The sequence below is a fragment of the Saccostrea echinata genome, unplaced genomic scaffold (assembly GCF_033153115.1).
Source record: "Saccostrea echinata isolate AGI-Se365-2 ecotype Australia unplaced genomic scaffold, CSIRO_AGI_Sech_v1 ptg000025l, whole genome shotgun sequence".
Classification (NCBI taxonomy): Eukaryota; Metazoa; Mollusca; class Bivalvia; order Ostreida; family Ostreidae; genus Saccostrea; species Saccostrea echinata.
In genome coordinates this window covers 23,447,392-23,466,219 of record NW_026889774.1, presented here as the reverse complement: position 1 = coordinate 23,466,219, position 18,828 = coordinate 23,447,392, and the positions used below count along the sequence as shown (strand labels likewise).

Genomic DNA, 18,828 nt, shown 5'->3' with positions numbered 1-18,828 from the left:
TTGTCATTATTGATCCCAGAAAAGGATCTTTCATTGTTTGCTATATGTAGGGTTACTTATTCACAGGCTTCATGCTCGTACTATCTTTAATGGAATCACAGAGCCAAGTACTAAGTACATATTGTGAGAATTTTAACTGGGTGACTGCCTGAAAAAAGGCTTAAGAAAAAAATATACATGATATTACTTGAGTAACATCACAGATCATGCAAAAATGCAGTACAAGAATACAAACACACAGAGAAGGATGACGGCATTCAGATTTAGGAAGAAGTCAAATTTAGAACTAATGTACAGTTTATTTCTCAGCAGGGTTTGAACTTGGTCTTTGCTATCTTTCTTCATTTGAGCCTCGATTTCTCTTTTCCTCTCCATTTCCTTACGTTTGATTTCCTGAATCCTTTGTAACTCTTGCATTCTTTCCAGCTCCTTCTGTATTTCTATTTCTTTTAACCGTTTCAGTTCCTGCTGTCTTTCTATTTCCCGTTGGCGTTCCAGCTCACGCTGTCTCTCCATTTCCGCCTGTCTTTTAAGCTCCTCAATCTTTTCTAACTCTTGGGCTTTCTCCACCTCACTCTTTCTCTTTAAGAATTCTGAATGGATCTCCAGTGACATGTCGCTAGCATAGGAACTTTCTGAAGACAAAGATAATGAATTGTTTATAAACTATAACAATGGCTTTTTCGTGGACTATATGACCTAAGAATTTTCAAAGTTTACTGTTATTTCCATGGTAATTGGCACATGCAACTGCATTATGGAAATAAAGAAATCATCAAGATCAATGTTGAGATAATGTATTAATAACTGCTTCAAACATAGTTTTTTTCTGTTCTCTTCACAAGATAACTCGTTAAATGCTTACTGTTAACTCTACTCCTTTTATTTCTTAACTCCACCTTTCTGCTTCATAGATATTTTTACTCTGTTCGCATTATAAGAGAACTTGTTAAATGCTTACTTTTTACTCTAATCCTTTTATTTCTTAACTCCACTGTTTTTTCTCCAGGTTCCCCCGTCTCTTCCTTTCCTGTATCAGTTGTTTCGGGTCCGTTTTCCACTCTATACTCTGTAACCGTCTCTTCTGTTTGACTCTGTCTGATCACTTTGTCGAACACGGCATCACGGTTTGACTTCGTCCTTCTTAAAGCAGGACGTTCCCTTTCAACACTAGTAGAATTGGTCGTCTGAACCTGGACTTGGTTTATTTCGTCTTTCAATTTATCTTCATAGTGAGATGTGTTCACCTGTTCTTCGACACTCTCGTCGCTGTGGTAAGCCTCATTTACAATGTCTTTCATCGGATAAGTTACATATTTGTCGTCACTTTCTTGGATTGATACTTCTTCATCATTCAAGACGGTTTCTGGAATAAATGTTTCCTTCGGTGGAGGCCTTACGGGCTCAACTGTCCAATATGTCAATCCTTTTATCTAAAATTAAAGGCATTAAATTTTGAGCTTCTTTTGGCTTTTCTTATTCAATTTTAATGAGTAACTTCATTTTCACATTTACAGGAAATGGTGAAATTATTTTTAAATGTATAAGTATATGGAATAAGTACGTGACAAACTCACTAACCGAGTTGTTTTTCTTTGGCTTCTCTAAAAGACTAACAACAATTACAATCAAAGCAGTAAGAACCAAAATCAGGGCGGCAAAATACGTGAAATGGACTTTGGCAACAACGGCTGGACGGTTATCTGGTTCGCCACAGCCTGGTGAGGGATACACAAAGTCTAGAACCATCCTTATTAGCCCGCTTATTTGACCCACCAACATGCCCCAGAAGGCACCCTTCAAAGATTGCATAGAAAATGGTAATACTGGTACATTTTCAGGATTCAAGTAGAAAAAGCATATCCTATGAGAATGAATAGTAGATGAATGATTAAATACTGATACATGTATTTGTATTATACCTTTTCGGTCACCCTGGGTACAAATATTGCCAGTAGAAATACAGAACAAATAGGTGGAGCTATATAACCAGTTAGAGCCTGTATGTAGAGAAACAGCTGTCCCTGTTGGGCAGCCTGAATCAAAGGAATCCACAGGATGCTTATTCCCACCAAAATAAGCACAAATATCCTGAAAAAGGATGCAAATGTTTGTATAATCTATGGAGTCGATTTATTATTTAATAAACATAGTATTAAACTTACTTTCCGACAATAAGCTGTTCTCTTTCAGTCGCACTTTTTCGCACACGTCTCCATATGTCCATGGTGAATACGGTGGCGGCGCTGTTGAACACTGACGTCAACGAACTCATCAGAGCAGCCATCATCACTGCCATCATCAAGCCGCGCAGTCCTGTGAAAAACATTGGAATTTTCTATAGCGACGGAAGCTCTCTGGGCATCATTTACACGTGAATTAGTCTGGGAAACTAACACACCCATTCCGGGGAGTTAGCATTTGAAATGTTACATTTACAAGGCGAATAACAATATTGTACAGGTCTAATCAATAATATGAATTTAACATGTTGAATTAAAAGTGAAGCATACTAGTACGTGATCATAAATTGTTTAACCTATTGGAGCTAATCCTAAAATGAGCTGAGGGTATGCAATATTTGAACAACCAGTGGGATTTTCACAAACATTCATACAGGTCTCTCGATCAGCACACCCTACAGTATCTGTAAAGAAAAGCTTTTAATAAAGCATTCTATCCAAATTCTGTCAATGTATTACAGCAATAATTTGATTAAAGTAAGATATTAAATGATTATGTACCTGGAAATAATACTCTACTAATCATTCCGGGCATAATTATAAGAAACAGTGGTAAGAACTTTAGATATCCAGCCATAATAGTAGCTCCCCTTGCGTGTCCGATGTTTTTTGCTGCTAACACACGTTGTACAATGACCTTGGTTAGAAATAAATGAATAAGAGTCTTTTATGTTTTTTTCTGCTAAGTATATTGTAGTTTTATATGACATCTATGGGTCAAGGAGGACAAAAAACATATGAATTTCATGCATGATTCCTGCCTTCTTGGGGCCTGAGGAATGGGGTCATGTATAATTGTTTTCACTTTGTCTAATAGGAAATCGATAACCCTAGCACTATACGGATGCCAATAGAACATATTTAAATTACTTGATAAATATATATATCATATGAAAATATTGCAAATGTACCTGATCAGCACACCAGTACCACATTGATACAAACGTAGATCGGATCAAGACACCAGGCCATGGTAAGTCAGAGGTCAAAGGATCTCTCAGAATATGGAAAGCGTCAGCACGAGGCAGACCACAGGTGCTGTTATTGGTTGAATTGAAATACGTCACATCAGACATATTAGTATTGTTTAAGTACAACATTCCATGTCTTGTTGGAACAGCTTCGAAATATTTGACCATAAGCCCATTCATACCTCCCACCTTTACAAAGCCTACAATAGATTAGTTCAGTATAAAAGTGCAATTCAGTTCCACTCAATCAAATTATAAAAGTGCAATTTGATTGAGTGGAACTTTATTTGAAGAGATTCTGTTCTTTATAGTTTACAATGTACCTACCCAAAATGGCCAAGACAACGGAACCAATCAACATGATAATGGTTTGTAATGTGTCTGTGAAGATAACCGCAGCTAATCCACCTGGAATTGGATTCAAGTCCATTAGATCGACAAGGTGTGATGCGTAATGCAGTAATTTCTCAATTAAAGAATTTTTCTTGGTTGGTATTAATTAATATTAGTATCAGTATTAGTACTTGTGGGAAGTAATGAGGAAATAAACCTTACCTACAACGGTATAAACGGCAGTGACCACTAGTATGGCTGCTATTGATATATAAGTATTCCATCCCAACGCCTGCTGGACAAACACTGACCCAGCGTATATGTCAACCTTGTAAAGAAGAAAAGCAAAAGAGAACACTTTTTCTCTGACTGTATACATGTATGTAGGTTGTAAAAATTCATCCACGTGATGCATTCAAAATGTGAATGACAGATTTATTACCGAGATTTTGGTGCATATGTATAAGAATAATGCCAGAATGCTAAGGTAGATTCTAAGTCGGTTTCCACCAAACCGCCGGGCGAGATATTCAGGTATGGTAAACAACTGAAACATTAAGCATAATAAATTAATAACAGTAAATCTTAACTAATTTTAATTTTTTTAAAGACTTACATTATTTTCAAAATCATGCAAATAATTAAAAAGAAAAGTAAAACCAAAATGGTCAGACTTCTTAGTGTTATTCTTTGACTCATTAATTCAATGACATTAATAAAGTTATACATAACCGTTTTGAAATTCACTCTTTATCTGGAAGACATATAAAATATAAAATGAAGCCTCTCTAATTTATTCGTCGAGATATTCCGTAAGTCTTACCCCAGAAGACAAATAAACAGGAAGAAAAACCCATCCTAACAGAAGAAGACACAGTGCTGCCTGTTAATGAATACATTGATCTTTAAATAATGTTGCTAATTAAGATATTGTTTCAAAGGTTCCTCGATCTGCTTTATAATCTAACTTACGCCCCATTCGAAAGCTACGACAGCAATTCCACCGGCCGCCCCACTGCCAGCCAGACCAATGAAATGCTCGCTTCCAATATTGCTCGCAAATAATGATGCACCGATCTGTATATTAAAACATTAAGAAGAATTTGGTTCATTGGGTAATTACATGTATTTGTGCATAATTAAGATGTTCAAAACAAGAAGCATTCTATATAGCACTTACTGGAAACCATTTCATAGAGCGACCCGCCAGAAAGTAACCTTTTGCTGTATTTCTCTCTTTTCTACACATGGACTGAAAGATAATGTTTCTCACATAAAACAAAAAAGCAAAAGAACAATCAAGCCTCAAAGTTCAGGTACACTTAAAGTTGAAGAGCAGTGTTAAATTTTTAACATGTATTTTAACTTATGTTCATGCATGCATTCACGGGTGTGAAACGTGATGAAATAAAAAAATTTCCATGTCACTGATATTTTGTTAAATTATCACTTAATTACCGCGAAAAATTTTGAAAATTACAGTCTTAGGAAGGGAATATTTGGTGAAAATTGTAAAAGACAAAACTCGAAAAGGACAAGATAGGGTAAGATCCTTTTTGACCCCTAGTTTAGGGTGTCTCTTAGAACGATGCAACAGTTCGTCATCAAAAACCTGTTGTCATCCCTGTTACAAAATGTATTGATTCTAGATTATGGATTACTTAAATGTCACAGGAAAGTCATAAAATATAACAGATCCGAATTTTCTCAATTTTACGCAAATTTTCATTAATTTTAAAGCATATCTTTTTCTTGTTTCTCTATCTGTCAAATTTATGTATTTCATGAACTAGTTATATCAGATGCGTCTTGTGTTTGGAATCTCAGAAAATCGTGTTATCTATGTTTCCCGAAGTGAAAAGTATCTCAAATTTGACGAAATTCCATCAGAATTGAGGAAATTCGGTAAAATGTTCTACTATGGCACCCTCTTGTGGCCTCCATTTACGCTTGAATCAAAGTCAGCACTGGTTTTAAAACAATCGTCATTTTAAGTTTTTAACTGCAAAGTATCACAATTGTAACTGTATTCTGATTTTTATATGAAATAAGGAACCAAATTCGGCCGTTACCATACCTTGTCCTTTTAGAGCAAGAAGTAAAAGGCAAAGATCAAATGGCCAATAGCAAAAGATCGGTCGGACGAAAACATGCAAATGTACAGAACATCATAGACTATATAAGCATCGTTGTATGCATAATAAATTTATTGTGCGATCAACAATACCAAAGAAAATGTGCTTTGTCTACTATTCTGCTTTAACATCGAATCATCTCCCAAAATTTGCTAATGCTTTTTCAGTGCTTCTTCGCCATATATGCACCACAACCTATGTTTAATGAAAACAAAGAAAACTATGGACTGTGAGGGGGAAATATAAGTATTTTACATGACTTACCCAAAGCCCAACTAGCATCACAAAAACAAAGTAGAGGGTGATAATCAAAATATCCACCCAATTATCCAGGCCCGGCTTCATGGTGTGTACAGGTGTATGAAAAATGACCACAAATGTTTCTATAAATTTTCGTACACCCTCAATAAAGATATTTATTATAGATAATCTCTCAAAGTTCATCAGATTAGATAAATGTCAGCAATCTACCCCGGTAGCTAATAGTAAACGAATTCGTCCGCGCCCTATTTGCATAATGACATAAGATATCTTTATAAAGGTAAGAATGTTCAGATATTTAGTGGACACAAGAAGCAAAATCAATATTAGAACAACTTTTCATTAGCATGACCGTTTGTCTGATTTTTATTTTCATTGACTTGAACAAAATTATGAATACATGTATATACAATGCATTTATATGGCATAGATACTGCACACTTATTCAAGGTCCTTCACGTAATAAGACCATGGTTAGCGACATAAATGATACACAAAACACAAATACATATATATGTGGGGGTGCACATACTTACTATCAACTTTTGTTATGTTCCTCCAAATTTACTGGCTATTAGTCGATACAATATTTTGTTGTCATATATTAATATTTTGTAGCACTATAGTATATAGCACCCAGTAAACACAAACTAAGCAATGGATTGTTTCAAGCAGAATTTTTTAGAGATGATTCAATTTAGGTATCATTAGAGAGAGTGTTGAGGACCTAAAATTGAATTCCTCGTGGGAGGTAACCCTAATCTTTTAAGACATTATAAAATCGCTAATATTACTTCTCGCTAGAAACGTCTACGGATTTTTAAGAACAAATGGCTTTGGGCAAGGTTTAGCAATGGCCGAATTTGACCCCTCATTTAATATAAAAAATGAAAACGCAGCTAAAATTGTGATAGTTTGCAGTTTAGAACTTAAAATGCTACTTGATTTATAACCAGCATTGATTTTGATTCAAAGCGTACATAAAAGCTACAAGAAGGTGACAAAGTAGAACATTTTACCGATTTTCTGAATTCTGATGAAATTTCATCAAATTTGAGATACATTTTACATTTCGGAAAAAATAGATCACGAGATTTTTATGCGCAAGATGCATATGATACTGGTGCACATAATATATAAATTTGGTAAATAGGCAAGCTTGTGCTGTATGTGTTCTGAAACAAAATGTGCTTTAAAATTGATGAAAATTTGAATGAAAATAAGAAAATTCGGAAATTCACGAATTTTGCGACCTTCCTTTGACCTTTGAAAATTATATTACTTAGAATCAAAACTCATTTTGTAGAAGTCTCATTTTATTTGACAGGTAAGATTTACTTATATCAAATTAATATACTCTTATTGCCTCAAAACTGGTAAAAAGAAATTTAAAAAATAGATCATTATTTCATCCTTGAAATCACTGATGCTGTATACATTTTTAGTGCAGTGTACAGTTGAAATGTTTTTGTGTGGCAATGGATTTTATCTCCGATCTTCTCTCATAATATGTTATGTTCCCTTACGTTGTGTTAGAAATCAAATTACGAGTGTAAAAGCAGTCGTACAACACCATTAATTCTTTTTAATTTGCCTAGTTTTTAGCTTTTAGTTTTCCATCAAAAATCTTATAATTCCACAACATGTGGATTTTTTAAAGTCAATTATTCAATACAAAACTCTCGGATGCTATTTTCCATTTGTCATTAACTTTAACAGATAAACACTGAAGTTTCTTCTTGATGACCATTTTCTATCTGCTTCCTTTATCTTCCTTTATCAGTTTATCAGAATCTCTGTTTAGATTGACCAATATTCAAGAATCAGCGGAGAATGGTTACAGTGCACCGTGCACTGGCAATTACCGGGAAAATAAGTTTGTTAAAACGATACTTTTTTGCATGTCCAAACCCTCTACCTGTGTTGATGAATTTCAACTTACTGGATCGTTTTAAATACATGATTTGTGATTCATAATGTAATAAATATCATGCAGAATAAAAAAGTTAAGTATTTCTTTTTATCTTAATCTGAAATTTATGGTAGTAATAGAACGAAAACATGTATTTGGTACATTATACCTATACATGTACATGTACTTCATAGCGTTTATATATATATTAGGTATAGCCAGGTCACGAAACCTGTATTCAAAGATCACCTCTGTTGAGAGCTCACTTTGTTTACTAAGTACTTCCTTAAGACAGGTTTGACTATATTAGTGTTACATATTTACGAATGCAAGTAGTCCAAAAGTAAGACGTAAAAATGCGACTAGAGCAATTTTGCACTGAATTAGAGTGTGACTGAATAACCAAGCTTTCAGTCAACTCGAAAGATCCCCGATTACAGGAACGGTAAAGCTTCAATAGAATATGATAACAAGATTTCTTTCTCTTTGATTAATGACAAAATTATTGTGCCCCAACTGATGAAAAAAAAATTAAGTGAAAGTAATTAGAAGGGATGACAGTAATCGAGAAAGGACTAATACGACACAAGTGCAAATAATAATCAATCAATCAATTAATCTCTGACAGTTCAATATTTTAATAAAGTTTTCAGACCTCAACCCTAAAGGAAATAAAAGGGCATTTTTCAATTAAAAAAAGTGATTGTGAATAACTTAAGGTATATAATTTTCTTTCTTAATTTTCATTATCTCATAAGCTGCCACTTGATTAGAGATACTTTTTTAAAATGAATATAATTACCTTTCAAACTTATCAATAAAATTGTGATGAATCTAAGATGAAGAATGAAAGAAAAGCAACACAGATAATGATTGAAATTGAGAACTCTAGATGAAATCCAAGAAAAGGTCATTTACCTTTGAAAATCTTTTAACAAAAAGTAAAAATTCCACATAAATTATTTACAATAAGTTTGATCATCAATATTCTTTAAACAGGCCCACAGGAAGCAATTTCATTGGGGGGGGGGCACAACTAAACATTTTCAGTTGGGAGGGGGGGGGAGGGCACTACCAACAATTCAAAATTTCCTTGATAAGCAAAAAAAAAAAAGGTCATCTGATGTCATTATTGAGGGGGCACAAGCGTATAGTAGCTATGTTTTATATAGTTATCTATATATCGGCAAAATTATTTGGGGGGCACACACCCTCTTCCCCCCCCCCCGAATCCTACGGTTCAAAGGATCTACTTTTTATTAAGTACCATTCCACGTATATTTGATCTCTTGTAAACTCTCATTCATTATTTATTATTTTCACAAGTCAAGCAGGAGAATTCAGAGCAAATATTTGGGTTTACATCACATACAGTAAGAACACAAAAATTCCAGTGTAATATTTACTTTATAAAAGCTCTATAATAAATAAATTATCAACACGAAATATTAACATGAATGAATGCAGTCTTAAGTACATAAAAGTTAGCCACATTTCTTTCCAGAAATTTGTGCAATAAATGTGTATCCTGAAATTATCATGACTGACTGAATTGATCAGAGTGTTACAGGATTTAATATGTATCCCTCCATGATTGTAGAATTGTGCAACACTTTCTAAGGGAAATATTAAAAACTCAGTCATTTGACAGGTAAGATTTATTTATATCAAATTAATATTCTCTTATTGCCTCAAAACTGGTAAAAAAGAAATTTAAAAAATAGATGATTATTTTATCTTTGAAATCACTGATGCGGCATACATTTTTAGTGCAGTGTTCAGTTGAAATATTTTTGTGTGACAATGGATTTTATCTTTTATCTTCTCTCATAATATGTTCTGTTCACTTAAGTTGTGTTAGAAATCAAATTACGGGTGTAAAAGCAGTCGTACAACACCATTAATTCAATTCTTTTAAATTTGCCCAGTTAAGCATATATATCAATGTCAAATATTGCTGACGTTAGAAAAATGGTGCATCTTTAGCTTACAAGAATCAATATTCCTTTTCAAATCGATGAAGCCTGCAAAATATGCTTTAATTAATACCACATTATTTCTTTCATGATTTTCAACGGAAAGCTAATTCTACATGAATAAAGTCTTTAAAAATATGAGCTTTTAGCTTCCCATAAGAAATCTTATAATTCTACAACATGCGAATTATTTTTTAGTCAATTATTCAACACAAAACTCGTCTTCATGATGACCATTTTCTGTCTGCTTCCTTTATCAGACTCTTTGTTTAGATTGACCGATATTCAAGAATCAACGGAGAATGCATATAGTGCACTCTGCACTAGCAATTACTGGGAAAATAAATTTGTTAAAACGTTGTTTTCCATTATTATGCTCTTTGATATTTTTTCATGTTTAAACTCTTTACCTGTGTTGATGAATTTCAACTTATTGGATAGTTTGAAATACATGATTTGTGATTTATAATGTAATAAATATCATGCAGAATAAAAAAAAGTTGAATATTTCTTTTTATCTTTATCTGAAATTTGTGGTAGTAATAGAACGTAAACGTGTATTTGGTACATTATATATATATATATATATATATATATATATATATATATATATATATATATATATATATATATATATATATATATATATATATATATATATATGAAAATAAAAAAAATTACAAGGCAACAATGTTAGTAAAACGTAAGCGCTTTCATTACTTCTTCAGACGTTTTACATTCCAAAACAATTCAAACATGTTTGATTTGTTTTGGAATGTAAAACGTCTGAAGAAGTAATGAAAGCGCTTACGTTTTACTAACATTGTTGCCTTGTTATTTTTTATTTTCATATTAATTACCGGACACTGTGATATTTCTTTTCATTTTTGGATATATATATATATATATATATATATATATATATATATATATATATATATATATATATATATATATATATATATATATATATATATATATATATATATATACACTTCATAGCGTTTATATACATATAAGGTATAGCTAGGTCAGGAAATCCGAAACCTGTATTCAAAGATCACCTCTGTTGAACTTTGTTTACTAAGTACTTCCTTAATACAGTTTGACTATACTAGTGTAACATATTTACGAATTCAACTAGTCCAAAAGTACAAGACGTAAAAAAGCGAGTAGAGCAATTTTGCACTGAATTAGAATGTGACAGAGTAACTAAGCTTGCTAGCTGTGATTTCAGTTCCCTCGAAAGATCTCCGATTACAGGAACGGTAAAGCTCAATAGAATATGATAACAATATTTCTTTCTCGGTGATTAATGACAAAATTAATGTGAACCAACTGATGAAAAAAAAGTAAAAGTAATAGTTTACTCTGGAATATCCGTGTGTTATAAATATTCCTTCATGTAGCATTGCGGCTCACTGATTCCAAATTGATGGTATTTGTTTAGAAAGAAACATTTTGTTCATCTCGTTTGATAAGGTAAATATCAAATCGTAAATGTTTATGTCGCCCCAAAAAAAATTTAGATCATTTCTCTTTTCCTGTTATCTATCAATTATATGTATGTAATTTGCTATTATTTAAAATCATTGCATATCTGCCGATGACACAAATCAATTCCATTTTTGGAAAAAAAAATTGATAAAGCATGTCGAAGTACGCCATCCTTGACCATGGCGACATAATTAATTCAGAAGACCCTTTGTGCTTTCAATAGTAAATGTGATTCTTCTTAGCAATGGATATTTTTTTTTTACAAACACTGCGGTTCAATACGCCGGGTGCTAATCTTGCTTTTACGCCACCAGTCCCTCTTTTTCTAAATAAAAGATACCTAAATAAAGAAATATATTGAAGACTAAAAAGGATTCTTAAAAACTAAATAAACACTTTATTATTACTTAAAATCAATATCATTGACAGAATTAAATAAATAAACAGAGTAAAAAAAAAAAAAAGACGCTAAAATTTCAGTGAAATTTACATAAACATACAGATAAAAGAAGGAAGTAATACAAAGTACAGTGTATTCCAGTGTAACATGATTTATTCTTTCAGTGGTTTTTTATGTATGTTTTCCAATTTATAAAAGAATCATATTTAAAATCGACAGTTTTCTGTTATACATACTGGTATGGCTTTGTGTAGCAATGTTTTCCGATTGTTTGCAAACAGACTTTTTTTTTTCACTTTCATTTGATTAAAATATTGAGTTAGATTATTCATGCATTCATTCGAATTCGTTAACATCTTTAATATCATGTTGATATTATAGCCAAAATGTTTCTCTTGATTGTAACAGATCAAGCACTTGGATAATGAAACATCTTTTAAGATTTAAGTCAAAATCTGTAAAGTAAGTAAGTAATATATTTATATATAGTGACATGTGTGCATTCTCAGACATTATGTTATTAGGCAGATTAAAAATAAATCGAACACCCAGCCAATCGGCCCTATATGCCGCTTTCAGCACACAATTTTTAAAAATACAAGTATGTTGCGCTGAAATGATTTAAAAGTCAAACAAACCAAAACAAAAATGCTATTCATCATTGTGTCATCAAACTGCTGTTGTCTGTGAATTAAAAATTCCAGTTCACATGTTAATAAACGTCTTACAGATGATAGAAATTTGGACTTAGTTTAAGTTTGTTTCATGATCCCAGGGCCAGTATATATTTGTTTTAAGTATGCAGCCATCCAAATCGTCACCATAGTTTTCTTCTTTGCAGTAGAAATAAAACTTAGCCTATATATGCAAGTCATTGCTTCAGTAATTCCATTAATCTGCTTGTCAGTGGTGATAAACTTTGTACCACCGTGTGGCCCTTTAGTATCTCATTGCGACTCTTCTGTTTGCTATTAGTTTTCTTAATTCATTAGTAATGAACTAACACCTCAAAAACAAACATGCTCTGTGAATAAAATAATCTTGCATTTTCGAAAGAAATATAATATTGCTACTAAATAAAGACCTACCCAAAAGATATGATGTAGTTTGCAATTTTATTTAAGTTTTCATATTCATGATTGATAGCTTCCTTTCTAGTATTTAATTAATATCCCTTTTGCATGAATAACACTCCTAAATGCCAGATTTGCTATGAATTAAGTTTTCTACATATCATTTTTTGATAGTGAGTACCATTCCTTCTAGAGGGCATTTGGTCAAGGGTCTTCTTTTTTCGACCCTAAATGTTTTAAGTTAAGTTTCAACTGTGACTATGTCCCGGGCACGGATGAGTAGAAACTGCACTGGGTTTGAGAATGAGTTTGTGCTCATCAGAGATACTGAAAGATGCTAGTACCATTTGCGTTTGTTTATATAATTAGTGTTTTCAAGAAAAAGATTTTATTTGTCATTTAGCACCACGCAATAACAAAAGACCATAAGAGAGTTTGTTTCTAAAACGCAGTGCAGTTTTTTTTTAAATTCCGTAGCCTTGGAATAGTCCTGATCTAAACATAAATAACATAACAACATTTGGGGCCCAATAAAGAAGACAGGACCTTACTCAAAACATGCCAACGACATAAAAGATATGGGGAAGGCACTCTAGCGAGAACGGTGCTCAATTCCAAAAACGTTCTGTGAAAACTAAGTTCGGAACATGCTTTTTTGCATTAAGGCTCTTATTCGTGCAAAAAGGAAGCAACTAAGTTCTAGAAAGTAAACTATAATCATGAACATAAAATCTATGATCAGATAAGAAAATTCATCGCATTATGTGTTTGCATCTTTATTTAGTTGCAGTACATTTCTCCAAAATATGCATTTAATTTGATAAAAAAAAACAAAAAAAAAAACAGGTTAACATTTCTGAGCTGTACATATCGTCTTTGCACTTCATTTATAATATCGATCAGTCAAAATATGTTACCTGTAACAGTGCAATTTTTCGTTTCAACGTACTAAATAACAGATTGTTCATCGAAGAAATTAAGTCATGACTTCAAATGAGAAAGAAAAATGCATCTTGTCAAGATATGGTGCATACCTGATATTGATATCAATGACTGGACAAAATAGAGTAAGACAACGCTAGAAAGTCTGACAATTCGAAAGGCTCTGTTTCCAATACAAATATGGGTGAATTGAAAAAAAATAACAAAAGCATTTTTATCAACCTGCACTAAAAATACAGGCAATGGGAATAATTTTCTATGTCTCAGCATATGTCTTTAGATAGTGTCTAAATACCGGCCAAATATCTCATTGATATCTCAATTCATAAAAAAAGTTATGCCTAAGAATGTCAGGAGTGCCACACCTTTTTGTGACATTTTGAAAATTTTTATATTTTTCGAGGATCTGTGAAATAAATAATAATGATTTATGTTGGGAATAAAGACTTTCCTGATAATATTCAAAAGATTGAGCTTTAAATGTAGACGGTAGCAACTTTTGTTTGACCAAGTTATGGTCATGGCTGATGTTGAAAAAAATCTTATATCATGTCAGGAGTGCAACAGAAAAAGTATGTAGTGGTGCAAAAAAAAAAGAAAAAAAAAAAAGAACACATCGATTTTGAAAATCTGACAGACAGTTAAGTCAAAAAAGAATTTTCAAAGTGTAAAACAATAACTGATACTCAATTCAAAGCTTAAAAAATGTTATATAAATCACAAGCAGTATTAATGAGAGTCAATTATCTGTGCCTACCCAATAATGTCACGAGTGCAAATTTGATGTTTTGCTCTCCAGCATGAAAAATCTTTTATCTGTACATGCTTCTCTGGTTTTTATTTTGGAAAATAAAAACACAAAGAACAGTTTTACAGAAGATTTATCAATTATATACAATTATTATCGGTCTGATGTACATGTATATTTCTATGGTCAGGAGTGCAACACATTTTTTTTTTAAAGATTCAAGTTATATGACTTCTATTCATGCTAAGAAATATTCTTTAATTAATAATGATCTATTTGAATGATTTACTACTAAATTATTGACAGTTTTATTATTAAAATCCTTCTCTTTTTCAATTTTATCATTTGAGATGTGTGTGTGTTTTTTTTTTTTTTTTTTTTTTTTTTTTGAAATCTTTTTCTTTGATTTTTTTTTTATGAATTGTAAAAAATAAACACACTGAAAAATTGTTATAAAATTCAAGTAATTCCACCTTAACTTTACTGAAACAACAGAGCAATGTTCTGATTTAATTTAACAATTCTACTTTAAAGACTCCAATGCTCTTGGTCAAGAGTGCTGCTGATCCAAAAATGAATAAATATAAAGAAAAAAATTGATGAGTTGAATATTTCTGGTTGACCTCAGTTGCTTACAGCGTTTGTCCTGTGAAGGAAAATATACTATAAAATATATTTTATCTTCTAAATATATAATTTAGATAGTTTTTTTTAAACATAAATAGGGAATGCTTTAAGATATAAAGCCAAGTTTAAATAATTTCATGTGTTTTAATTATGAAATATTGGACTTTAAACATCGCACATTTCATTATCACTTTATGTTGCCAACACTTTGTGAATTTCTGTGTTCTATGGTTTTAATTTTTAATTTTACTTATGTCAGGAGTGCAACAAAACTGTTTTTATAATTACCAATGGCCTTCATCTATCCTTACTAAAAAATAAATTGAAAAAAAATGTTTGATACTATTTGATGTTCAAAACATTATGCCTATAAACTAATTACGGACATTTTACAGTCAATTCAGAGAATACTTTTCATCACTTAATACATACTAGTATTTTTAAATACAATGTATATATATTACACATTGCAAATAATAATGTATTGAAGTCCTGGAAATATGAAAAACTTGTCGTAAATGATAAAAAATATCAAAACGACAAACTGATTTACAAACTAAGAATGGGTTATTGTTAAATATTTAAAATAATATTTATTTATTAAATGAAATACATATCAGATGTCAGGAGTGCAACACAATATTATTGAATAGGGTCACTTCAAAATGTAGTATATTTTGTAAGAAAACTTGTACATTGTATATCAAAATTCTTTTTTGGCTTACATTTAAAGAACTGCCTTAGATGGACGAAAAATGATTTGGGGGAATTCTATTGTTTCATATTTCTTTCATAATGAAACTTTCTAACCAGAATTGAAATAAAATGGTGTAAAATAACAATCAAAAAACCAATTTTTTCCCACATATACAAGAGAAGAAACTGAATCAAGGTTTAGATCTAATCATTTATATCCCTGATGCCATTTTGAAGCATAAAAACTATAATTTCTTTTGATTATGTATTTTAGGGTGTAGTGATATTTTCCTCTTCCAAATGATTTTACTAATAAAAATTTTGAAACTTTTTTATCCAATTGTCTATTCTATTGCAACTTCAGGAATTTTAACCAGAAAGTATACATATAAAAAATGATGATATAAGCGAAAAATGTGTTATGGGTAATTGAATTTTTTTAAAAAAAAATTTCAAGTTGGTGGTCATTATATTTTAATTCACCCATATGACATAATATAATGAAATATCTACTGTGTTCATTTTCTTCGTTTATTAAATATATTAGACGAAGGCCCATGCTCAAAATAGAAGAAGTTGACATACATACCCGATATGAATATTTTTTATTAATAAAATAGAACACCGTTTACATAGAGAATACTAAGAATTCAGACAACTTGATAAGCTCTGATTACCAGCCAGGTAGACGTAGTTATTTTTATCAAATAATCACTAAAATTGATTTCTCCGAAATAAGTATTTTACATATGCTCCTCAAATGGTGAAAGAATAAATGGAATAAATTGTTCCGTTTCTTATTTTGTTGGGCACTCTCATTCTGTCGTTACAAACATTTTATCTGGAAATATTTTAGTGTTGCTTAGAAATGCTAAAGTAATGCGTTTTATTCAATAACATCAAATTACATTTGTTATATTGATAATGACCCCATAATTCAAGTTTTATTTTATCCACAATATTTTTGTACCCATTTCCTAGTTTACACATAGTTCAGTATTCTGTAAGGATATATATATATATATATATATATATATATATATATATATATATATATATATATATATATATATATATATATATATATATATATATATATATATATATATACAGTAAAAGATAAAAACACATTTTTTAAAATGTGATACCATGGATTAGTTTCTATAACGAATGTCGCTTTTACAAAAAAAAAAAAAAAACAAGAAAAAAACAAACAAAAAAACCCCCAAAAAACAAAAACAAAAAAAACAAAAACCTCCAGTTTCCTTGAATGCTGGTTGTTAATTAAATTAACAATCCAATAATAATTCCTATTTATTATATTTGACTTTTTTCAATAATAATTATACTAGGTAAATCCTTGATTATGCATTTCCAACTGTTTTCTCTGTGATAACTCTTTTAAATTCAAGTGTGTTGATTTCTCGATAATTACAACTGAATGGAAATTTGCCAAGTGAAAGGTCAAGTGCCTAATATGGATGTCAACTTCCCAAGGCTGTCATGTCTGACGTCAGCGGGCGGGGACTATGGAAATTAACATGGAATGCCTCGTGTATTTCATATCTAATAGACGGTATTTTTTATTTATATCTACATTTTTATTTCACATATAAATGTAAATGAAATATGGAGATAACGAACAGTAATTAAGCTCAAAAGTCCATTGAGACGATACAAATTCGGAGCAGAGCAAACACGGACCTCAAAAAACATCAGATGTGGAATCAGGTGTCATGGAGGAGTAAGCATCCCCTGTAGACGGTCACACCTGCCGTGTGCTTCTCGTCAAACGGGCAAACGAAAAAATCCGTAAAAAATTTAGTATGAAAATAATGGCCTAACGATTTGTATGAAAAACTTCAGTCAACACCTGACTTAATGATAGAATGTATTTGCTGACAAGGTCGTTTTATCGACCATAGAATTTGCAAAATGTTGACTTTAAACGAAACTGTTGACATCCTTAATTGTTTCATCAAATTATTTGTCAATACTAGCTTGCCTCGTTTTAGAAATTGTTCGTACGTAGAGCATGCTCTTGCGTATCGAATCAACTCGGAGACATAAACTCCATATGCAGGTGATAATGGTATATTGCTACAAAAATAAGGGAAGTTGACAATAAAAAAAGTTAAAGTTATCATAAAGTTTTGTTGTTCGGCTACTATTAACGTCTTTTTCTAGGAAAATATCCAAATATGAAACAGATGTGTCAGACTCTGTGGTATTTTATTTCGAATTCAAAGGGATATATTGAATCAACGTAAGAATAAACATAAACGAGCATGCAAATTATCCCACGTTTCCAACTGTCGTCAGTGTCCTGGCATACGCAACAAACTATACAGTGATTCCTTAAATAACGTCTTAATTCATATGACTTCACATAATAATTCTTGCAATTAAACGGTTAAGCAAATTATCAGTGCATCACACAACTGTTATTGGCTTATATATATACACACACAAAAAATAGACACTTCGAATAAATGAATGGCTTCTGCATCATCTAAAGCCCGGACTGAGACTGTCTAAATTACACCTTCAGAGATTCATTTGTTTAGTACAACAATATTCGCCTGCAGCTTTTTCGCAATGAAAGATAAAGTAAATACATGTATGTGAATGGGGATGGACACACTTGCATTGCTGTTTTCCATACAAATTTGATTTTCTCTATTTATTTAAAAAAATAGCTTCACTTTAATCAATTAAACTTATATGAATCCTTAGTACTCAATGATAATGCATCTTGATAACCTTAGAAGGGCACGAGCTCCGTTATTGCAGCCGGGAGGACCGGGCTGCTCTCTCTATATATAAGTTTATGTTTTGATGTATGGGATTGAGGTGGGAGAAGTTATTCAGAATTAAAGGTTAACTATACATTAAGAAGATTATACATCAGAATGTTCTTTCCATGGCAACATCAATGTTTTCTTGTTGTATTTGTTAACGTTTTACCGGATGTTCTCGATTTGCTGGCATTGCTCACATCACTGATCACAAAC

General features: G+C 31.6%; 1 protein-coding gene across 1 annotated transcript; it reads right to left on the bottom strand.

Annotated features, from left to right (window-relative positions):
* Window positions 1-204: 204 nt before the first annotated feature.
* On the bottom strand, window positions 205-6,059 carry LOC133192215 (sodium/mannose cotransporter SLC5A10-like). Its single transcript, XM_061328190.1, has 15 exons — window positions 5,947-6,059; window positions 4,728-4,799; window positions 4,520-4,624; window positions 4,371-4,430; window positions 3,990-4,094; window positions 3,770-3,875; window positions 3,542-3,622; window positions 3,155-3,414; window positions 2,745-2,880; window positions 2,540-2,647; window positions 2,166-2,316; window positions 1,923-2,091; window positions 1,582-1,797; window positions 962-1,433; window positions 205-635 (listed from the first exon to the last, which is right to left on the bottom strand). Exons 1-15 carry the CDS (start codon window positions 6,025-6,027, stop codon window positions 205-207), a joined length of 2,553 nt encoding a protein of 850 aa, XP_061184174.1. The 5' UTR covers window positions 6,028-6,059.
* Window positions 6,060-18,828: the final 12,769 nt, after the last annotated feature.